This window comes from Perissodus microlepis, chromosome 5, assembly GCF_051167445.1.
Source record: "Perissodus microlepis isolate ML-2025 ecotype Zambia chromosome 5, ASM5116744v1, whole genome shotgun sequence".
NCBI lineage: Eukaryota > Metazoa > Chordata > Actinopteri > Cichliformes > Cichlidae > Perissodus > Perissodus microlepis.
The window spans coordinates 26,038,672-26,063,843 of NC_140465.1; the positions used below are offsets into that span (position 1 = coordinate 26,038,672).

At 37.9% G+C, this 25,172-nt stretch overlaps 1 protein-coding gene across 9 annotated transcripts in view; it reads right to left on the reverse strand.

Moving 5' to 3' along the window:
* The window catches only part of ptprt (protein tyrosine phosphatase receptor type T), a 313,327-nt gene that overhangs the window by 72,371 nt on the left and 215,784 nt on the right, over positions 1-25,172 (reverse strand). For 4 of the 9 annotated variants that reach the window (XM_084929068.1, XM_084929066.1, XM_084929063.1 and 1 more), the window contains 3 exons: positions 7,130-7,284; positions 204-284; positions 51-86 (listed from right to left, as the gene is read on the reverse strand). In XM_084929068.1, coding sequence (XP_084785194.1) covers positions 51-86; positions 204-284; positions 7,130-7,284 — 272 coding nt within the window. Of the gene's footprint in view, positions 1-50; positions 87-203; positions 285-7,129; positions 7,285-19,449; positions 19,480-25,172 lie in introns of all 9 variants that reach the window. The other 5 variants (XM_084929067.1, XM_084929064.1, XM_084929061.1 and 2 more) reach the window with 2 other exon arrangements.

Sequence of the window (25,172 nt, forward strand, 5' to 3'; positions counted from 1 at the left end):
ATCAGATTTATGCCTTGAGAAAGGAAACTCATAGAAATCCAAATTCTTACCTATAGAAGTTGTGGCTGGAACTGGCTCTTTGGACACTGCAAAGATATTCACAGTCATAAATGGAAAAAAAAGCGTTCAGTTATGAATACCATTCAATTCAATGTAAAATTAAAAGACAGATAGACAGATAGTGTGTGAGGATGTGTGTGTACCTGAGTAGTAGGAATTCAGCAGGGATTTGCTCTGCAGCATCTTGCTTCCTTGCACTGAGAAGGAGCAGGGAGAAGGAGAAGCTGGGAAGGAGACAGAAAGGTGAAAAGAAGGTGAAAAAAAGAATTCAAAACAATAAAAACGGAGGAACATGAAAAAGGAGGATGCGAGAGAGAAAGAGAAAGAGAGAAGGAGGTTAGGGTGGACAAGGAGAAGTAAATGTAGACAGGAAAGAGCAAAAAATATATATAAAATGAAAAGTTGTACAGTGAAAGTTTCAAATTAAACAAGCATAAGAGTAAGAAAGTGAAACATGCAACACGAGAAGGAGAAGAGGTACAGGAATCAGGAGGTTGAAAAAGAAGAGGGTCAGGTTTGATAAGAAAAGAAAAGGAAAAGCAAAATATCATAGGACATGAAATTAAAAAAAAAAATCCACATAAAGACAGATCAGTATGCTATATTCAGCAGTTCAGGGGGCAACTCAATAAAACTAATGGCACCATTATAGTTAACAATATTGAATTTTGAGGATAACAGGGCTTATATTCCAATAATTGTGCACTAAAATCTGGTGTAAAAACGAAACCGAAAAAGACCAATGGATAGGAAGATCACAATTTGTTTTAGAAAACACAATATAAGCATTCTGTAGGATTTATAATACCATACCAATGATATGTCAGTTTTGATTAAAACAACATTTTTAAAGAAGTCATTGATAAGAAGTCAGGGAAATTGTAAACACAGTACTTGCATGTGCTAATTTGACCCTTCCTGCCTTAGGTGCCACCCTTTTTGTAGAGCTGACTCTAATCAGCAATTAAGAGAGTACTTAAGGTGAGAGAGAAAGGTAAGGTGGGAAGCTCCAGGCCTCAAGGGCCAGTGTCCTGCAGCTTTTAGATATCAAGCTGGGTCAACACACCTGAATCAACCGATTAGTTTATTACTAGGTCTTTGAAGAACTTCAACAGATGCTGAGGACATCATTTAGCCATATAAATCAGCAGTGTTGGATCAAGGACACATCTAAAACCTGCAGGACACCGGCCCTTGAGGCCTCGAGTTTCCCCACCCCTGGTCTAGATCCTTGTTGGTTTTACAGATTGTGAGCTGTATCTGCGGTGGCTGTGTATTCCTGCTTTGTTGAAAGCAGTGTGTTTTGGTCATTTAGCTTTTTGCCTTTCTTTTCAGTTTAGTGAACAACTCCTGGGTTTTGTTTTGTTTTTCTTCTTTTTTTTAAAGGTGATAGCCGCTTCTCCGTCTCTTTTAGTTTAATTAGTAATAGAAATTAATAAAAGCCTTTAATTTAACAATTTTGCCTCCCCGTCTCATTTTTTTTCAACCTGGACACGTTTTGTTACTTTCACACATCCCTTGGAAAATCACAATATTATTCATGTAATTTGTCACTTATTAGTTGACAATTACATATGTCTCCTAGAAATACACAGAAATATGAACGGTGAGCTCTGGACACACAGTTTAACTCCAAATGAGAGTGACAGATCTGTCTCAGTATACCCTTAAATCCAGTGCATAACAGCCCAGTGCCAAACATTTTATGCCTTTATGTGAAATGCCAGCAGCACTGACAAAACTTCAGTATTTAATGCCCCTGAAATGATAAATTGAAAGTAGGACTCCAGAACAAAACAAGAACCATGAGCATTTGTTGAAGTGACTTAAGCTTGCATCTATCGTCACTTTTATGGTTATCGGAGATACAGATGGAACAAAAGCATTACAGTGTACTTTTTTAGTTTACTGAGTTTTATTTTACTGAAATTCTGTAACATTCTGTCTCATCAAGGTGGTTAGTCAAACTTGCTATTGCCAGTTCAAATTGGCCACCATGGAAATAAGGTCAATGTACCAAAGCTGAAAGTAGTTTAGGAGATATGTCATTGGTAATAAATGTGACTGACGGACTTGGTTTATTAAACAGTGACTAAAAGCTATAAGTCCTTGCACATACACTTTACCTCTCACATATACACATACCTCTAGGGGTCTATAAATAAATGATATCTGGGATAGACAGAGGCCCACATATAAACAAATACAATAAGACAAAACCTAAGGGGAGTGCTGGGAAACTGACAGTTTCATATTATATGCTACCTAGCCTGTTCAATAATCCACATTATATGACAGAGCTAACCTACACATATTTATCTCTTAAGAGCTGTATGCATATGGATGCACATGTTTATGCCCACTTAAAGGTAACTGTTCTTGGCTCATTTACATGTTTACATGTTAGCATAGACATCACTTATGAATGTGTTTGTTTTTTACTATCTGTGAATTTTGATGGTCTAAAGTGAAAAGGTTCCTTTTATGTTCACTGAGCAGATCACAAGATAATGTGCATTTGTTTTCCATCTTTTCCTCTCTCACGCCATTTTTTTTTTCATCTCTACTTTGTTGCAGTTTCTCTTGTTTTGATTTGGTTTCCCACATACATTCCATTTGTATTGTTTACTTAAGCATATAGTAGTTATATATTATATTTGTAATTAGTGCTAGTGTCAGATTCCATCCATCTTCCACAGGGCTGGAGTGAGTAGAGCGAGAGGCAGGGTCTGGGCTCACACAAAGAGACAGACAAACATTCACACTCACATACACACCTAGAGGATATTTAGAATCACCTGAGCCCACTAATGGCATGTCTTTGGACTATGGAAGAAACCTGGGATAGCAAACCTACAGAGACACGAGAAGAACTCCACAAAGTTTTTTTAAAACACAACAACAACAAAAAAAAAAACCCTGCTGTCATTTTGCAGTTTCAAATGGGTTAGGTGGTTTCAGGAATCATCTCTTACTTTAGGAATATTGCTGACAACCAGATTACTATGTAATAATGAAAGTCCTTGTGAAACACCAAGAACAGATTCTATAACCAATGTGTGATATTCTCTCTTCCCAAATAAAAATGTTTATTTAGAAAAAGCGGCAGTAGACTAATGTCCTAAAAAATGGATGAATGATGAATGCCCATTAAGCACACATGCACGCACGCACACACACACACACACCACCAAACATCCATTCACCCGTCCCGCCTAATTGTTATTCAAACTATGATACTCTGTTTGTGTAACGTTTTCTGATACAATGGCCCAATTTCTCTACTGCTGATTATTTAAGTTTTGTCTTCTCTCTCCATTGTCCTCTTTCCTCTGCCTATTCTCTAGTCTCTTCCCTCTGCTCTCCTCTCCTAATACCCCCACACAACATATTTTCTCCTCTTCTATGATAAAATCCCTCACGTCTCATGTGTACCGGCACTGTATGCTAATGTGCTGGAGAAAGAAGCTCAACTTTAATACAGTGAGGAGTGTACCTGCATACAAAAAGAAATCTGCTTTGGCAGCAATGTCCTGTGAAGTAAGCTGGTGACTGGGTGAAAACACAATAACACAGAAAGGTTATTTGCCCTGTGAGGGTCCATTTCCGCAAATATTATTGGGTCCCCTATCTTGTGTCAGCATTTTTCTCTGTCTCATTAAGACTGAGCTTGAATTGGTGACTATGGTGTGTGTGTGTGTTTCCAATTTCTTTATTTCTTTTTCAAATATTCACAAGACACTGTAAGCACAGAACAAAAAATGAGAATGAGTCATATTTTTATACGTGTAACCATGACAAAGTTTTGTACCATTTTTCCAAAGCTCACAATGGGCAAAGCCAAGTCTCTTTTACATATCCAGATCTTCATTTCACATTTACTGAAAAATTGCATAAAGAAATTCAGTTTCAATGCTGAACTGTTGTTTGGCTACAGGGAAGGTCTAGTAAGTTCTCAAGAAGCACAGGATGTCAAGCTTCTGTCTTATACATTCAAAAAACATAAACATATTTATAGACCTGGGGTAGTTGTTTCTAATTGAAGAAAGGGAATTACAGTTTGGTCCATAAGTTTTTGTATAATAACAAATTTCTTTGTATTTATTGACTCTGTGCAATGACTGCCAGATAGACATCACCAAATGCTATTTCTGCCTTTGAGATACTCTGACTGGTCTTTAGTGCATCCACCATCAGATGCTGCTTTTTTATGGGTCTTTCTGCCTTCAGTTTCCAGCTTCCAGATCAGGCCACTCACTTGGCCATTTAAAAGTATCCCATTTCTGTTCCTTGAGAAAATCTTTGGTTGTATTTGCATTATGGTTTAGGTCATCATCTGTTTACACTGAGGTGCTCTCCGATCGGTTTTTCAGCATTTGGCTGAATCTGAGCAGAGTATAGCCATGTACGTAGACTTTAGAATTCACCGTGCTACTTTCATCACCAGTTAGATTATCAATGAATACTAATAACACGGTTCCAGTGACACCCATACATCCCACAGCATGCCTCCACCCACCAGATAATGTACTATGCATTGGGTTGGTATGATTCCACTCTGTTATTGGGTTTTTCACTCTAATGATGGGCTTCTTCATTTGCATCAACATCTCTTTGGACATTATACTGAAACAGCTACTAAATGCAAGTTAAAAAGTTGGAATCAACTGTAAAAGTTTTTTTTTTTTAATATATTTTTCTCTTTCTCTTATATATTATATATCTTAACTTGTTATAAAGTAATCAGGGAACAAGCCTCAAGTCAATTGTCAAATTACTTTTGAGCCTTTGAAAAAGTGAGACTGTGTACGAATGGCTGCAATTCTTAAACAATTGACTATGTGCACGTTAGCATATGCTACTTCCGGTGCGGAAACTCCTGTGGGGAGCTTTGTTTCCGGTGTCCTATTCACGCCCTGTTTACGGTCCAAAACAAGTTAAGGAAATGAATGAATCAAGTGGCGATTTACATTTCTATAGATGTCTTGGGCATTTACCCAATATATCTGTAAATGATGTTCATCGACTTGTCGATATTTTTTCCCCGTGCCTCAGAGCAAAAGAGAAAAGGGATTCAAATGTTATATTTCTCAGCTGTCCCTCGTTTATCGCGGGTGTTATGTTCTAAAAATAACCAGCGATAGGTGAAATCAAGTAGGCAATTTTATTTTTTGACGGTGCAAAACATTTCGTGGACATCGTGGACATACAGTACAGCACTTCAGAGTCACCCTGCTAACGATCGATGCAGCGATTCTGTACTGTACAGGAGAGACGTCACGGAGGAGATCGTCTGCAGCGATCAGGACGCAGGACACAATGTGACATAAAAAAAAAAGTGCAAACTTGCACTAAAAAAATCTGTGAAACAGCGAGGTGAAAGGTGAACCGCATTATTAGCGAGGGACCACTGTAATTTTGAAGGTTAGTCACAACATACCCTTCGTAAATACTAATGTATAGAAACCCTTACCAGCAATCATTCATTTTTTGTGTGGCTTTTTTCACGGTTTGTTAACATGCTGTGTAGGTGTGTACCTGACTAGCTGATATCGACATAATGGGGAAACATCTGGTTTGACTATTCTTCACCTGTAGTTTGAATGCTGAACATTTGCCTGTTTAAATCATAAGACCAGTCACTATACAGAGATGTGCTTCTGAATGTGGACGATGTGTCTTCTGCTGCAGTGATGCAGTTCTGCTTGTGTTGAGTGATGTAAACAACTGATCGATCTAAACTCTTTAAACGTCAAAATTGATCATTAGATTTTTTATGACACAACAGTGGTGAGTGTTCCCACCTTCTGCTCTTTGTAACTTAATGCGATCTTTCCGTTTTCGAGTTTTGGACATAATTTTGGAGTATATCTTCGCAGTAGCGATTGACTGCAAAGTAAAGCTACCGGAAATGTACAACCCCACATCCGGTCTCAAACCAGGAAGTTAGCATTTTCTCGTGCACAGGGTCAATTAATCCAAAGCATGTGTTTAATCCCTTGAATTAAAGCTGCCCTTCAATGTCATCTGATGAATTGTTTTAAGGTGTCAGTAAACTGGCAAAATTACAAAAAAATCATTGTCATTGTCCAAAGACTTGTGGACTTATGGCTGATAAAACATTAAATGTCAAGATGAAGGTTAGCTCCTTTTTCTATATGTTGCAAATGCAAAAACGAATTGCAAGGTCTATTTGAAGGCAAGTAACCTGTCAAAATTAAAACATCACCTGCTAATTTTACAGTATATATAGGTCCTACACTCCAGATAAAAGTGGTCTGCTTTAAGTATTTTCAGTACAAAAACATTATTTTACGTCAAAACTGCAGCACGGACAGTTAGAAAAAGAGTGCAGGCAATTACGTCCAGCATTAGCTTGGTACTTAGTCCCTCTTCACCATCCCTGGCTTTCAGTGGTCAAGCACTCCCAAAAGGCCAGCATGACATTTTCAAGTGAAAATGCCCTCCTGAGAGGTCTTGTCTAATTACATCAGAATCACACACAGTTTTACAAAAAGCTGGGACTACTCCCCAACAAATCAAGGCCTAGTTGAAATGTGTGGAATATGCTGTGAAAGAGGATATGCACACTTATATTGTACTTGTATAAAGCACCACATAAAGGGAAAAAATAGAGAGCTCAGCTGAAAATTGTTAAAACAGCACTAAGTATGATGGAGGCTAGTGAAGCAGCACAACACACTATGGGTGAAAGACGGCCATATGGAGAGTTTTATTATAAAAATGAAATGTCCACTATTTGAATAAATGAATGTGACAAAATGATTAATGGTACAGAGTCCTAGCATATGCATATTTTAGGGAGTGACAAGGGGAAAAGAAACTTTATAACGTGAAAGTTAACTTTCAGAGAAACAGCAAATTATTTCAATCTGTGGGGTTTTTGTTATTTTTTCTTAACACTTTCCAGAAAGAATACAATGTGGAAAGGACAATGTAGTATTATATTTTCTTGTAAAAAAAAACCAAAAACCCATTATGGTGCCATTTACAGCTGATATCTTCTGGATGCACCTTAGGGCTAGAACTGCAGAGCATTTTGACTTACTGAACCCATTGAGGTCCTGGTTGGAGGTGGAAAAGGGGTCATCTTTGTGTAAGGTGCTGACTTTAGTGGTGCTCTTATCAGCTGTGGTGACCGGACCCATCTCCCTCTGCTGAGTGGAGCTGCTAGCAGTTTCCTTCTGCTTTTTTGCCAACTTTCTATAGAGGTTCAAAAACATAAAAACAAGGATACACAAAGATGAATTATTCACATACAGAAATGCATGCAATTCCTTACATCCACATGCAGTGCGTAAACACAAAGGCACATATGCAAAGAAATATTCTTTACGGAACAACAATACTCTTTGGAAGATGAGTTATGGTGAGAACACTAAGAAAAGAGAACATTTTCTTTATTATATGCAGTGACTTGAAACAAAAGAGAATAAATGGCAATATAAGAATGAACAGTGAGTTCTGTGCGCAATAGTGTAGGCAGAGACACATTTCACAGCAAATATTATATAAAACATATATTTTTTATACTTTATGTCAAAATGACAAGGAATATCATTTTGATGATGTATAATGAGTAGTTAAACCCAATCAGGAAGTAAACATGTGCATCTGCATCGTCTTTTTAAAACAATAAAAAAAAAGTTTCTCCATATCATCATTCTAAGGGGCTGTTTCCTGTTGAAAAATGAGCAAACTGCATAAAAAAGTATTTTTTAAAAATGGCCTATGTACGTATAGAAAAGCCTTAGAAATTACAGGGTAAGCTGTTATTTTGTTCCCTCTTATATTACTACAGCAAGGGGGAAAATACAGGTGATATGATTCAATGTGGAGAGGTTGACATTCAGTACTTCCAGAACATGTGGGGCTTCTAAACTGACTATATATAATGGTAAGGGTAGTTATGCAGTGACTGCTGATGAGATGCCCCTTGAGTGTGAATGTATCCTTTGATATTTTTTCCACTTATCTGCCACAACGCCCATCTGTTGGCCATTTTGCATAGACTATTTTGAGTTTTGCCTGAATCTTCAGTTTTAGGTCCGCTGAGAGACCAGATGGTAGAAGAGACAGAAAACCATTACAATCTGACATTGTCCAATAGATTCACCAGAACTAACGGAAATATCAAGATAAAGCATATTTTTACTATCATATTCTACACAAGGAGGAGGGCACAATAATATAGTGCTTAGTGCTGTAACCTCAAAGCAAGAAGGTTTCTGGTTTGAACCCAAGCTTGGACCTTGTTGTGTGGGTTTCCTCCTGTTATGCCGGCTTACTGCCACAGTCCAAAAACTGCTTAAATTCATAGAATAAAGCACTATATAAAATTTAATACAAAATTAAATACAGAATTAAATACAAAATTTTCTTGATGACTTATAAATCGCAGAACGGTCAGGCTCCAGAATATTTGTCTGACTTACTGCAGCCTTATATGCAGCCTTATATGGCCAAGATCAAGTGACCTCTTGCTCTTGGCCACCTCTAAGTCGAGGCTGAACCAGCCAGAGGTGACCGGGCATTTGTGGTTGTGGCGCCGAAAATGTGGAATTATTTACCTCTCCACATTAGCAAGGCCCCAACCGTCAGTCTTTTCAAATCCCATCTTAAAACACATTTTCACTCATTAGCCTTCAACATCGCATGAGAGTTACCTATCTATCCACGTGGTCATCTGTTACCAGATATTTGTTATTGATGTTATTTGTTACTGTGTAATTGTTTTTATTATCTTTGTACAGCACTTTGGCCAACATTTTGTTGTTATTAAATTTGCTATATAAATAAAGTAAAGTAAAAGTAAAGTATATAACTGTACGGTTAAATGCGGCTTATTGCCTAAATGTTTTGACTAGTCAGTAAGACAAGAAAAGTGATATGAGTGCCAGTCCATTACGTTTATCTTCTAAACCTGCTCTCAAAAAATGACCGACGAACACAGAAGTGATAATTAACGTGCTACTTTTAAATATCAGTGTGACATATTGTTCTCTAAATACAGAACAGTTCGACAGTGTGACTTAAATAAACTCTTCAGTTTGACTCATCTCTATATGAGGAAACTCTGGGCTTGGACATCACCTTGACTAGACAGATGTGTCCAAATCCTGACCACTCTCCAGACTTTGTGTGTCATTAGGGGCCCACAAGGCTTGTCAAATTTTAAAGCGTGAAAAAGGCTAAAAACATGTAGTCTCATTTTGCCTGGATTTAAAAGACAAGAGCTTCACTATCGGAATAATTGGATACCAAAGGCTGCAGAACATGAGAAAATATATATTTCGCAGTATATGTTGCATTTTGCAAGCATTTGCCTTTAAATGACCATGAACAATCGGTTCACATGAAGTAAAACAATAATACCGTTATTTAAAACAAAAAACAAACAAGTGCATTTTGTTGATGTTAAATGCTCATTGTGCATTTCAATTAATGCACTGTATATTACTGGAAGTACTTATAATTAAAATTGAATAACTAAATGGTACATGGGTCAATCTGTATAAACTGAGAACAGTCTATTCATGGGAGAGTAGCCAGGTCTTCATTACCTGCTTGATTTGGATGATAATACAGGGAGTGCAGAATTATTAGGCAAGTTGTATTTTTGAGGAATAATTTTATTATTGAACAACAACCATGTTCTCAATGAACCCAAAAAACTCATTAATATCAAAGCTGAATGTTTGTGGCAGTAGTTTTTAGTTTGTTTTTAGTTTTAGCTATTTTAGGGGGATATCTGTGTGTGCAGGTGACTATTACTGTGCATAATTATTAGGCAACTTAACAAAAAACAAATATATACCCATTTCAATTATTTATTTTCACCAGTGAAACCAATATAACATCTCCACATTCACAAATATACATTTCTGACATTCAAAAACAAAACAAAAACAAATCAGCGACCAATATAGCCACCTTTCTTTGCAAGGACACTCAAAAGCCTGCCATCCATGGATTCTGTCAGTGTTTTGATCTGTTCACCATCAACATTGCGTGCAGCAGCAACCACAGCCTCCCAGACACGGTTCAGAGAGGTGTACTGTTTTCCCTCCTTGTAAATCTCACATTTGATGATGGACCACAGGTTCTCAATGGGGTTCAGATCAGGTGAACAAGGAGTCATTAGTTTTTCTTCTTTTATACCCTTTCTTGCCAGCCACGCTGTGGAGTACTTGGACGCGTGTGATGGAGCATTGTCCTGCATGAAAATCATGTTTTTCTTGAAGGATGCAGACTTCTTCCTGTACCACTGCTTGAAGAAGGTGTCTTCCAGAAACTGGCAGTAGGACTGGGAGTTGAGCTTGACTCCATCCTCAACCCGAAAAGGCCCCACAAGCTCATCTTTGATGATACCAGCCCAAACCAGTACTCCACCTCCACCTTGCTGGCGTCTGAGTCGGACTGGAGCTCTCTGCCCTTTACCAATCCAGCCACGGGCCCATCCATCTGGCCCATCAAGACTCACTCTCATTTCATCAGTCCATAAAACCTTAGAAAAATCAGTCTCCAGATATTTCTTGGCCCAGTCTTGACGTTTCAGCTTGTGTGTCTTGTTCAGTGGTGGTCGTCTTTCAGCCTTTCTTACCTTGGCCATGTCTCTGAGTATTGCACACCTTGTGCTTTTGGGCACTCCAGTAATGTTGCAGCTCTGAAATATGGCCAAACTGGTGGCAAGTGGCATCTTGGCAGCTGCACGCTTGACTTTTCTCAGTTCATGGGCAGTTATTTTGCGCCTTGGTTTTTCCACACGCTTCTTGCGACCCTGTTGACTATTTTGAATGAAACGCTTGATTGTTCGATGATCACGCTTCAGAAGCTTTGCAATTTTGAGACTGCTGCATCCCTCTGCAAGATATCTCACTATTTTTGACTTTTCTGAGCCTGTCAAGTCCTTCTTTTGACCCATTTTGCCAAAGGAAAGGACGTTGCCTAATAATTATGCACACCTGATATAGGGTGTTGATGTCATTAGACCACACCCCTTCTCATTACAGAGATGCACATCACCTAATATGCTTAATTGGTAGTAGGCTTTCGAGCCTATACAGCTTGGAGTAAGACAACATGCATGAAGAGGATGATGTGGACAAAATACTCATTTGCCTAATAATTCTGCACTCCCTGTAGAACTTGGATGCCAATAGGCTCAGCAGAATAGCAGCCCTTTAATGTAGAAGTATACCTTTTTATATTCTTTTGATATAAAAAATAACCTTGTGGATGCGCTTTAAACCACAATTTAATGGAATTTACTTTGAAATCATAGGCCCAAGTGATCTACTAAGGGAAACCTGTAAATTGTCTACACTCGTAAAAGAACCATTTAATCTTGCAAAACACTTACAGAGTGTGATATTTATTAAACTACTCACGTCAAATACTTACTGAAGAAGCTGCTACATGAGGTGTTCACCTGCAGTCAGGAGTTATATCCAAGGACACTTTGCCATGAAGAGGGACCAGGGATCATACACCCCACCCTGTAATTACTGGACGACCAAGTCTACCACCTGAACCACAGACTTACCACACTGTTTGATTTTAGATCCTAAAAAGGATACTTTTTTTTTTTAGCATATTCTTTTTTCCAATAGTGTCTTAAAAAGACAGCAGAAATGACTCCATGCCATGTCATTACTTCCACCATGGCTGTCAGATGATATTGTATGCTTCAGATCATGAGCCATTACTTTCCTTCTTCATACATTTCTCCTCATATATTTCTCAGTGTTTTCTAATCGGCACCTTAGTATGCAAATAATCAACCAACTCTATCATTAATATGTATTTCAAAATAGAGTAAATATAAATACATTTTGCAGATTTGTCCTATAAAATTCGTCATACTTCTTTCTCTGAGTTTTTGAGGAGAAAAACCTCCTCCAGAATCCACCAACACAACTTTCTGTTTACTTTAAGTATCTGACATCTAGTCACGAATGGTATACAGTGGGCTGTGTACAAGAAATGGTTATAATAGTTGGATGTGTATGTGTGTTGTTGTTTCTATGAGTAAACACTTGATCTCCTTGATATCTGTGTATGCACTGCAGGTGCTGGACATTCAGTGTTTTTGGCTGTGTCTAAGTGTTACATGTGTCTGTTGTATTGGACTGTTGGTGTACACTGGGCAGTGAGTGGGTGTGTTCCTAAGTGACTTATCACGAATCTGCCTAATACGCCTGCTTACACGTGTCTCTGGAAAAGCTGCAGTGTCTTGCACAGTCACTCTAAAAGGCAAATAGAGAAAACACAATGTCACTCATACCTATATTGAATAATCGTGAGTCTCTTAACACTTACTCGCTACAGGATTGTTTCACTACTATATGTTGTTAGTGAGACATGAAATTAAAACTATGTACTCCACAAAATATGTCAATAAACATCCAAAGGACACACTGAATCTGTTTCTTGGCTAAACAGCATCTAGAAAACATGAATTTTAAAAAAATGTTGTTTGTGTGTGTGTGTGTGTGTGTGTGTGTGTGTGTGTGTGTGTGTGTGTGTGTGTTGCATTTGTTAAGTCCACTAAGGGTCAGGAAGCAATAAGTGTGAGGTCAAAAGCGAAAGCAAGATCCCTTTTCATCCCCATGATTCCATTGGCTGACAGAATAATACTAACAATAATGTTTGTTTGTGACTGAGAGAGATATGTAGAGATATGAAATTAAAGCAGTAAACACATTATAGTGTGTGTGTGTGTGTGTGTGTGTGTGCGTGTGTGCGTGCGTGTGTGTGTGTCCACACGCCCGGATCTGGTATCAAGCCAGCACTGCTGGTTGACTTCTGGCATGATAAGACGTATGTCATCCAGATATGGGCCAGGCCTGGCACATAGATGCCACTGTTTATGCGATGGCATGCCATATCTGGCTCGATTGTGGTTTGGTTCATGTGGCCCAGGCTCATAGAAAACAGGTCTGGTCCGGATCTGGCATCAAGCTGGCACTTCTGACTGACTGGTGTCATGGCAGAGTGTATGTCAGCCAGCTGTGGGCCAGGTCTGGCAATGATGGCACTATTTATGTTCCTATTTTCCTATTTTAATTAGAAGACCCAAATGCCATGTTGCAATACTATACTGCTATGGTAGCCAATGTTTCAAATGCAGGTTTGACAGGTTTGTGAGTGTACACTTTATCCAAAACCTAATGACGGTTTACTTATCTTTGCCAGTGGGTGGCTGTAGCTCAGGAGACAGAGCAGGTCAACTACTGATCAGAAGGCTAGTGGTTTAATCCCTGGCTCCTCCAGTCTGCATGTCAAGTGGGATGTGTGAATGTGTATGAATGTAGTCAGGAAGCACTCAATTTAGAGAAAGTGTGTGAATGTGGCATGTTATATAGAGCACTTTGAGTAATCTGGGAGACTAGAAAAGCGCTATAAAAGAGTCAGTCCATTCACTGAGTTTCGTCATGTTACTTTTGCATGTTCTGGCACATGTTGTTATTACATGGCTTGATTAAGGTACACATTAGGCTGACATCTGGGGCCAGAGTTGAAACTGTTCTGGCCCAGCACAGGGCCAGCAGTGTGTCTACAACTGGCCCGTGGCTGCACCCAACTTACACATGGCCCACATACCGCAAAGAATGACGGTCCACACATGGGCCAGCACAGGACCACCAGTGTGTTAGCAACTGGCCTTGTGCTGGCCCATGTATGGGCCACATCTGGCAAACCAGATCTGGGCCACCAAAGGGCCGTCATTCTTTGCGGTATGTGGGCCATGTGTAAGCACATTGTGAGGGCAAGATCCAGCCCACACCAATTTTGCTATGTGTGTGTGTGTGTGTGTGTGTGTGTGTGTGTGTGTTTTCAAAAGCCTGGGATCAGATGATGAGCTGTAGTTGCCCTTAAGCACTTAGGCCAGGGAGAGAAAAGACAGATAAGTAAAAATCAAAGACAGATGATAAGACAGAGACAGAGCAGATGTGAAAAGTGAACATGAGAAAGGAGGAAGACGAATGAAACAGCTCATCAATAAAGAGGCAATAAATAAAAAACAACAACATAAAAACAAAGAGAGAGTGAGATGAACGATGTTAGAAAGAACATTTTCAGGAGAACTACAAGAGAAAAGAAGGAATGACCTTACAAAGTTTCTCCCATAATCATTTCCTTCCATCAACCCCAGGTTCAACCTTGCTATGCTCCACACCAATTTATAGGCGACAGAACCTCAAAACCTCCTGTGTGATTGGAGCTTAGAGTGGCCTATTCCTGACTATCTGACTGCACTTTGACAGAAAAGTGGGCAGAGATGAAGAGGAAGAGGAAGAAGAGAGCAAAGAAAGGAAAGTCAAATAAAAAAAAAACTGAAGAGAAGGAGAAAAAATAAGAAATGGGAGGTTGAGGAGAAAAATGAAAAGAAAATAAAACCGGGATAGAGGTGGAAGATGAAGAAAGCGACAGAAGTAGAAACAATGCAGCAAAAGCAGGCATAGAGTGGAAGGAGAAGTAAAAGCAAAAGACAAAAACCTGTAACTTGTAGTGTGTGAAAGGCTTCCCCACTCTCCTCCCCGCTCTTTCACCAAACCTCGACCTAGCACACATTCATACCAATAATGGACTCATTTAAATGACAAATTCCTTGCATATTCTAAGTGGCACTGAGCACGACATAATCCTTCTTTAATGAATGTCACGGCGGCAGTTCATTAAGTACTAAGGTTACCCTGCCGGGTGCAACCACGGCAAAAATCATGGACTTCTTTGTGGCCAGAGCGACATTAATAGTAGGCTGTTTGATAGGTTGATAATGAGAGATTTTTGGCAGAAATTTCTTTTTTTGTGTGTGAGTGTGAGAAAAGATACATTATAATAGAGAGACATGAGATGAGATGAAATGAGGTGAATCAATGCATCAGTAGATATGGTCAGGAAAAAATTTAATTCTTTCTTATTTGATGTATTAACCTGAGCACTTGATGGGTCCATTTCCAAAATGCTGTATATGTAAAATTCATTACCAAATATCATTACCAAAAGTCATTGCTAATTAAATAATAAAATACAAAAGTTAAGTTTATTAAGTTTTTTAAGTTAAAGTTTATCTGAAGCTCAGGAGGTAGAGCAGGTCATCTACTGATAGGAAGGTGTGTGGTTTGATCCCTTGCTCCCCCACTGTGCATGCCAAATATCCTTGGGCAAGATACTAGCCCCAAGTTGCTCTTCGATGCATCCATCGGAGTATGGATGCGTGTAAAATGCTTGTGTAAATGGGTGAATGTGGCATTTTGTATAAAGCACTTGGAGTGCTCCAGGACAGTAGTAATGCTCTAAGATCTAAGAATCAGTCCATTTACCAGTATATTGTTTTCAAGATAAGTAGGACCATTAATTTGAAATCAAAATGGTAATGCAGTACAGCTGTTTCCTTCCTTCCTTCACCTTTTAGACATCCATGTCTATATTTCAGTAGCAGAGTTACTGTTTTGACTCCATGGAGGAGATTGCTGACACATAGAAAGATAATGGCCAAAATTTTTTAAAATCACCTTGTCCATTCTTATTCAAGTTTTTGTGGAAATGATTGATTCTTCAATTTTCAGAAAGCAAACTCTGAACTGAATTTATTTCATGGCAGCAAGTATGGCTTGTTGATACAAACTCATGCCAAGAGAATTGCATTCATTTTAGTTGAAGCTTGGCAAGTGATCACGGCAACCTCAAGGCGTCCAGTCAAACATGGGAGATGCCATTTGTTTCTTTTGTTGAGTGAGAACTTCTGTATTATGGCTAGAATGGCGTCAGCCATTTGGTTGGCAACTAGATAGCTCAAATATCCTCGAGCCATCCCCAGCCAGTGCTGAAGTCAGACAGGCAGTCAGTCACTTCAGGATGACAGCAGTAGCTCCAGAGGAGGCTGCAGGCGAAGCCCAAACAAACTTTCATCTGCGTATCACAGGATTTAGAGACAGACCCAACAAGGGAGGGAGAGATTGAGGGATATAAAGAGAGGTGAAGAGAGAGATAGAGGTTGAAAAGACAAAGTGAACCAAAACACACAAACACACACTACAGGATTGCAGGAGTCTTGTGCAAATTTAAATCCCCTTCTCATCTAACAGTAAACCTCCTAGGGCTATAACTGTGCATCTATGTATATATGGGTGAGACTGGCTGTGCATTACAACCAATTTTTAAAAGTGGGAAAAATCTATGTGTATTTTCAGCTTCTTAATTATTAATTACACATTTTCTACATATTTAGTTGTCATATGTTATGTTTATTTGTATGTTTCCATTAGGGCTGGGGTATATGGCCTCAAATCCATATCGCGGTATAATTTGAAGCATGTGCCGTAACGATATATATTGCGTTATATTCTTTTCTTCTGTATACCGTATTTTACACACTATAAGGCACATTTAAAATCCTTTAATTTTCTCAAAAATCGACAGTGCACCTTATAATCGGTGCGCCTTATGTATGCATTCTGGTTGTTCTTACTAACCTGACCCCGATTTTATGTGGTACATGGGGCTCAAAATCTGTCAAAAAATGGTTTAGTACAACTTTGGTAATCTATGAAGCTGCACCACTTGATGGATTGTCGGAGCATTACGGCTATCATTGTCAGGAGCCTCGTGAAGTAATCTAGGTCCAAAACTCTGTCTGCTTCAGGTCCCAAAGTCAAACGAACACTGCAGCATCACTGAGAGTTAAAAACTGTCTAAATTCTTTCATCTTTAATAAAATCATCAGCGTTGCTACTTTACCAGGTGTAACAATTAAGTTTAACATCCAGGCATCCATGAAAACAGAATTTACTGAATCTAACGGAGTTGGAAGTTAGCAGGAAGTTAGCTCGCTAGTTTCCACCTAAACATGAGAGAGATTTCTGAAAAAATTCAAACGTACAGCTCTGCTGTCACTTCCAACATAAAGGAAGACAGAAAACTAAACAGCAGTGACTTTTTTAGGGTTACTGAAGTTGGGCTAGCTGATATATAATGATGTGCTACGTGATGTTAGCATAACATAAACAGTGAAGCTGGAGGATGAATGCTAACTTTTTTCCACTCGATCAAACTTTACGGGAGGGTTCCTGATGGTTAGGGACAAATGCAATCGCATGGCAGGATGCTGTAAACGGACCAAACTTCAGTCAGGAGAACAACTGAGATAATCCATCCACAATAGAGGCTAGTCATTAATATACTGCAACAACATGGGAATAGAGCAGCTGCGACAGAATTCAACATTAATGAATCAATGGTACGGAAGTGGATGAAGCGCAGTTTTTGGCTTTCCTCATATTCCAAAACATGCTTCGTCTCTTTGCTATTACTGTCGTCTGGCATAATTTGCATATGATATTGCTTGCAGCTGCTGCGATGGTTTTGACCAAAATAGGCGCAGCTTGATGACACCATCAACACGAGCTATCGCAGTAGAGCGGTATAGTCAAAATCTCTACCGTTGGCCAAATTCATATCGTTTCTACCGTATACCATTTATACCGCCCACCCCTAGTTTCCATCATATCTTTTCTGCTTGTAATTGTATTTAAATTATGGAATTTTGGTCTTTAGAGGTACTAATAGTTATAGTCAAAAGAAAAATGCCAAGAACTATAATAGGTTGGTTTGAGAGAGACTTTTATCAAATTCAAATATTTCATATAAATCAAGGTCTTCATGCATTTGTGTCTATGTGTAATAATCCAAACTGTCATCTAAGGACATTCCTTGAGTTCATGCTTACTCTGTCAGTCTGTGTGTGAGCTGTACATTTGTCCAAGGCTGTTATTGTGGTGTGTTGGTGTATGATTTTGACTATTGTTACAAGGATTATTCTTAAGATGTCTGCTTGTGTCTCCACTGACATATTTATATGAGATTCAGCATGGCAGGTCATGCTCATTTTTTCTATGCCGAGACAAATTAAACACTGTCACGAGTGTGCAAAAGCAGAGAAACCACAGTGATGGCTGCTGTCTTTCTAATTGTGCCAGTTTCATATTATAAAAAAGCAATTTCCAGTGGGTCAACAAGCCTCAGGGGGGCTGTTTTAAAAAGAAGTGTTGGTATATGATGACTTTTCTACTCAGTAAGGAGCCTGCTGGAGATCTGGTGGAAATTTTCAAATGCTTTGAAGACAGCTGCAGAAGTGAAGAGTTTTAAAAATTCTCAGCAAGGATTTGTGCAGGAGCTCGGGGCAACAGCGTGTATGTGACTGTGCAGGTATACTGGTGTGTGTGTGCGCGCGTGTGTGCGCGTGTGTGCGTGTGTGTGTGCGCGCCTGTACGTGTTTATGTGTGTATGAACAGACAGCTATAATAGTGCCTCATTAGAACTAGTTAATAAGGAAATAGCCACTTGGTAGAGAAGATAATAGTGAATTACATTGACCTTTTAGAATGAAAACACTTTAAGAGACGGGCCGTGCAAACAATGCAGATGAAGTCTGGCTGAAATTTACCCTCACTGCCAAACTCACGCTGTAGTTAGTTCAGCCACCCAAAAATATATAATCAACAATGAGAAGAAGTCTTTTGATAAGGAGTACATATTTTGTATAGTGTTACTATCACATTAATTACTCTATTACATTTGGTTAGTCAGTATAGCAGGTGAATATAACTTGTGAATGTAAAGCAGAATGGTCAGAAGTATTAGACTTCCTACATTCCAAATATTTAATAGCAAAGTTATTTGAGGGCAGTTACTATGCAAAATGTACATAGACAGTAAACTGAGGTTAAAATGTATATATCTCCTTTAAGTGAACTTAATATTGATATTACACACTTTCCCCAATCTTTTTCTAGTATGTCACATGCAGTTTATGTCACATGTAGTAAAGATTAAATGAATGAATACATTTTTACCTAACATTTGTTTTTCCTAGCAGCTAAAGAGGGTCAGTATTTCTAATATGGCAGCGTAACACTGTAAATAATGTTGTATCTCGCCTGTGTTGCGCAATTTTATAGGCAAGCTACCAAGTGCCTGCTTTTATCTTGCTCTAGACTTATGTTCAAGCCAAATAACATTATTGTGACTGCACGCTGCAGTGTTTGTGTACCAACCATCAAATAAGAATTTGTCTTTGGCAGGTAATAAAGTAGACATTTTATCATGCAGTGCAAATGACAAGCTGGCTCTTAAAAATAAATAAATAAGAAAGATTGATTCTACTATAACCATTTTTCTGACAGCTGTGATGGCTTAGAGGATTTAAATGATTTGATAATTAAATACTTTATACTTAAATTTAGATACAGGTTTAACAGTATACATGAAAAAGGACAAAAATGTAACAACTCAAAAGGTAGCGATAAAAAAAAGAGTAATGGACTGAGAAAGGAATTTTTCTGATGTGAAATCTCTACTTACAGGTAATAAGAGTAGGAATAAGCATGTCTTCTGAAGCATGGTGAGGTGAGGCCGATGATGACAACAGAGCAAAACCCAGAAGAAGGACAAACACATTGGATTAGTTCATGAGTTAAATGAAAATGTAATTCTGACTGTATTTATTTTAAATTGATAAACTACCTGTTTTTCTTTCAACTGTTTTCCCCAACCTACCTGTACAACCTGCCTGTCTGAATCCTAAATTTGCTTTTCTATGTGTCCTCATCTGAAAACATTTGCTGTCATTTAACTTTGTTTTTACAGATGCTGAATGGGTTATTTTTTGCTATGAAGTATGTATTAGTACATCTAGTTGCTGACGCATATAATTAATTTTTCTCTACTGCATGTTGGATTAATATATTTTGCCTTCGCAAAATCTCAAGAAAAAAGTTCATGCTGAGGCATAACAGAACATCCAAGGAATATTCTAGAGTGATGTCCAAAGATATATTTGATTAAAAAAAAGCTTCATTGTAAGTCAGCTGTGAACCGGCCAGCAGTCAATCAAATAAATTGGATAAGAAGATCTATGACTTGTGAAATGATTACTTCACTCACCCAAAAAATTATACTTTTTTCATAAGAGCTTTACCAGGTCATTAACTTTAGATAAAAACACATTTATTAATCCATCATTCAGTCTTGTACCCTGATGTTTAAACTTTAACTTTCACCCACACTATCAAATTATTAACTGAATGACTTTTTATTTATGAAATTTGAAAATTAGATAAAAGAAATAAAACAAAACAGTTTCAATATACAAATCATTCTATTAATAGAATCTGAAATAGTCGCATTGGACTTTCGACAACTCCAGTTAAGGAACTACTAAGCAATATTAGAATCTGACCAAGGTGTATGATTTGTGGGTAGTTGAAAGAAGAAGCATGGCACTTCAGAAAGAAGTACATTCATTTTGTGTTGTAGTACACATTCTACAGTAAACAAAAACAAATGCATGTCCAGTACTTAATTAGATGTATTTTTAAATGTTAAAGCATTAATGACCTATAACTTTTATTCAATGTAGCATATGCTAATGTGCTAGCAATGGGCTCTGGTCTCCATTAATTTAACAGGGAATCAGGGGTATTTCATGGTCTATGCTGTCATTATGTTATATATAACTGAATGGCGTGCCCTAAAATATATTTTTTAACCTGTAGGTTTTTCAATACGGCATGAATACTTAATTTTGGTTTACAGGTGAAAAGAAAAGTAAATATAAATACATCACTGATGCCTCCATCACCATTTGGCAGGTAAGTAAATGAGATAGATCGAATGAGAAGTGACAAAACAAACCCAAAGGGAGAGGATGGAAGCTGGAAGAGTAACACACAGAAGCAAGGAGGTAAAGGTTGAATGAGTGTGGTTTGTAGCAATAATATCTGTACAGGGCCATAATTTTACTCTGGATTGTGTTTAAAATTGTTAATCACAGAAAACGTACTAATTATGTCTGAAATTTAATGAATTGTGAGACTAGTGAAAGTAATATTAAAAATCAAATTAATATTATGAGGACCAACATGTTAAAGCTAAGCCAAGAAAATCTTTAACCTTTTTTCTTCTCCTTTATCCTGTTTTTGATAATAAAGCCACAGGTTTATTCCACTGCACTGTACTTGACTAATATGACATATCCGTATGTGTATCAGTGTGTGTGTGTGTGTGTGTGTGTGTACGCGCACGCGCGCGTGTGTGTGTGCGCTCGTTCTGCTACTTCCTCAATGGTTTGTTGGTAACTTTGCCCCCCAGCATACATCCTTCATCTATGAGTAGCCAGAGATTGTGATCTCATAATATGTCTGGACACACAACACACACACAAACATACACACTCATACTTAATCAGACTGAGTTGTTATAGCATGGGAAAGTCAAGCACAGTTCAGAAGGATCAATACTTCCATTCCACTTCACAGAGGAGCACACCTTACACAACTACTGCAGACTGCTTCAATCAGTCAATCTATCTGATATGCCATCTTAATTACTTACATAATATGAATTTTGTAAATGCTGACAAAATACTTACTATAGCTTTTCATGTGACAGAGAAGTTACTGGCCGTTAGTAGGGCTGATATACGTGTGGAAAGCGAAATGTTATTAACTGTATTAACTTTTTACAGGCTTGATGTTTTTAATAAATTACTTCTATACTTTATACTCCTTCACTTTTTTCATCCAGCCCCCTTTTTTTGTTCTTATTCTGTCTGTTTTATTGTTCTATTCTTCTCCTTCTGCTTCTGTTTTTCATCTTCTGATAATAATGTGAATGATAAACTAAATAAATAAATAAATAAGACAAAAAAAGACTAACAAGAGAAGCATAGAGACTCTATAGTACTTCCTACCCCTCCCCCCCAAAAAACATATTTCTAACACTAATAACACATTTATAAAATGGCATGGTTGGATAAAATGGGTTAGCTAGCCAGATATAATAACAGTTACCAGCCTGGAGGGGCTACTTTGCTATATTTAAGGGCAGTAAAAAAATATAGTAGATATAGCGAAGGCAGCAGAGATGGAATGAAAAATCATTTGTAACAGAAGAGTTATTTTTGAGTTCTGGGTGCACACAGCAACACTATTGTAAGGCAACGAGGTGAGGCAAAATAATGTTTTACTCAATGCTTACACATATTTTTACATGAAGATAGAATAAATCTGCCACAGCCTTTGAAAAGAAATGTAGTTTGTTTTAAACCAGCGCTTCATAGCTTTGTTGTGGAAACATTAGTGCAACTGAGACAAATGTTGATGAAACTGGTATTACATCAAACCACAATCAATATCTACACCTAATTCTAATGTCAATCCTCAAACAAAGAACTGTCCTTAAGCAGAGCTTTGCAAAAATGTGGAAAAAGGTCCTCACTTTTCCAAATGTCCTCACTGAAATGGCCATAAACAAATACTGGTCCTCATTAAGATAGCTGAACAAGTGACTATGTGCACATATATACACACAGTCACACCCATAACCCTCTTTAAGAGCTCTGCTGACATTGTCCTTATGATATTAATAAAATGCAGAGCACTGGGAGCCCAGTTGTAAAAGTCATAGTCGTTAAAACTGGTCATAAATATTAATATAGTGTAGAAAAAACACTCAACCAAGTTATTCAGGGTACCGTGTTTGAGACTGATTAAATGGGGCAGAGAGAGAATGAGAAGAGACCAGGTTGGATGAGAAATGGGGAAAAATCTGAACTTTTTGTTAACAAGTTACACCTAAGGTCTCCGTGTGTAGCAGTAAAAGCATGTTAGTTAAACCTTTTAATATGCGACTATGAGAGTAAATTCCGTGTTTGAAGGACAGAAAGTTAAGAAACACAGGGTATCAATGAAAGTGAAATCTCTTCAGAGTGCTCACCTCTACAGCCAAGTTAATTTGAGGTTTGACAGAACACCACTTATTTGACATGTACGGAAGGAGGACGCTACGATGGAATATGCATATGGACACAGCAACACTGAGACATAGTGAAAAAAATGACAAGAGAAAAGTACTTACATATGTATGCATAAATGTCAAAATAAATACGTTCTTTGACAAATGAGGGGTGGAAAAGGAAGCCTTTTAAAGACTGCATCTCCACACACAAGTTCTGTAGTTTTTATCTACAGATTTGATCATTATGGCTTTGGTTGCATAAAACAGTATGAGACCACACAAACATAGAAACACTGCTCATATCACCCACACTCGAAAACTAAACCGAAATTCTTTCTGTGCAATGCTATGCCAACTACGATTTGATTATCGAGAAATGCAATTAACTGTTTCATATGGCAGTAGAATACACACACAGTATTTGCATGGCCTATGTTTAACCTCGTCTATTAGATTATGTGTTTTCAGCTTTTAGGCTAGTCGACTACTCTGATTCTTTTTCTCTTATTTAAACAACTAGTAAATTAGCCACCCAGAATATCCGTGGTGATCACACAGTATGAGTTTGTACATTTGTGTGAGTGTGTAAATGGTTTGCCATCACCAATTTTAAATGTGCTGTAAGTGGACCATCAAGCATTTATCTCAGCAAGCTGCAGAGTCCATTATTCAACCATGTGTCACATCTGCAGAATAGGGGTCAAGTCCAGCTCTGTTGTGAGTGCATGTGTGTGTAAGTGTGTCTGTGTTAACACCTCCAATTTATCTACTGATACGTCCAAGTTTAGCATGGAAGAATTCGGTACTTTCAAATTTGTGTGCTTCTTAATGTTTGTCTGCGTGTTTGTGTACATCTTCTAGTTTAGAGACAGAGTTTCAGTCCACCAATGTATTGCATGTGTGTACGCACTTGCATACACGGGCACAGACACAAACAAACACACACACACACACACACCACTTGGCTTCACAAGAGCCTGGCATTTGCAGTGGATTCAGCCTGAGTTCATTCCCTTGGCTGACACCAGTTTCTAATCGCCTCATTCCTCTTGTTATAGATGAGAACCCCAGGGTGTCGTATACAATCTAGAAAGAAGATGTGTCCTTTTGTTGTCTCAAAGTTGAGAGTCATCATTTATATTGTGTGTGTTTTTTTGTGTTTATTTATTTTTTTTTACCAAAAAACTGTTAATCTTGGCATCCTCACAATTTTCTAAAGGAATTAATACAAAAGCTCTTTTCCTCACACACATTCATATAGCACTTTATCTATCTCACATCCACACCTAAGGCCAATTCGGACATACCGCTTAACTTAATATGTATGTTTTGAATGTCAGAGGAAACCAGAAAATATGGGGGAAAAAAACCTGTACAGCTATGCATAAAGGTCAAGCAAACGCCCCGGAAAGGAGATTTCAAATCAAAGAACTCTTTGCTGTAGGTCAACAGTACTAATCACAAGATTAATTAATTTCAGCATTTTTTTAATAAAAAAATGAACTGCTGCTCTTTGAGGCAATGATTACAACTGCTAAATCAGGATTATGATTAATCTAAAAGTTTCAAGAAAATAAACCAACAGTTTTGGCAAAGTTCCTACTTTCTCTGAGCGACCGTGCACCATCCACAAGGACTGTCACAACCTTTAACATCTAGCACTGCATCAATGTCAATAAACTTCCTAAAATTATCAGATTTGGGTCGGCTTTAAATATATGAAGAAGAACTATGTTATAGAATTCCAAGTTCAAGCCACTGGCAATTTAATCTTTATATGCTACTACTTGTCTTTGGCCAAAAAATCTTTGGTAAGTAATTTTTGACTCTAAATACTTTACAATCCCCCAGAATACTAAATGAAATATTTAATCTAAGGTAAAAAGAAAAAACTGTACTTTATTGCAAAGTCATTGTAGCACTGCACTAAATATAACCCAAGGTGTCTAATCAATAGTTTAATTTTATGTTATATGTATATAGAGTTATCCATATATAACCTTAAGATGCAGTAAGGGGATTTATTTGAGAAAAAGATAACTACCATGACAGTAACAGAATGGATTGTCTTTGAGCCCAGAACAGTGTAGGTGGAGATATTTGTGAAGCATCGCATTTCATTCGGCAAGACATACCACAAATCCTAATCACCCACCTATGTTTTTGTTGAAGCCAAAAACATAATTTCTCTCCTAAAGTTTGATTAATTATTTAACTTTTTTAGCTAATTTTAGGGCAGGCTGGCTTGATTCCTGCATAACTGCATTATACCTACATATAATTAATTA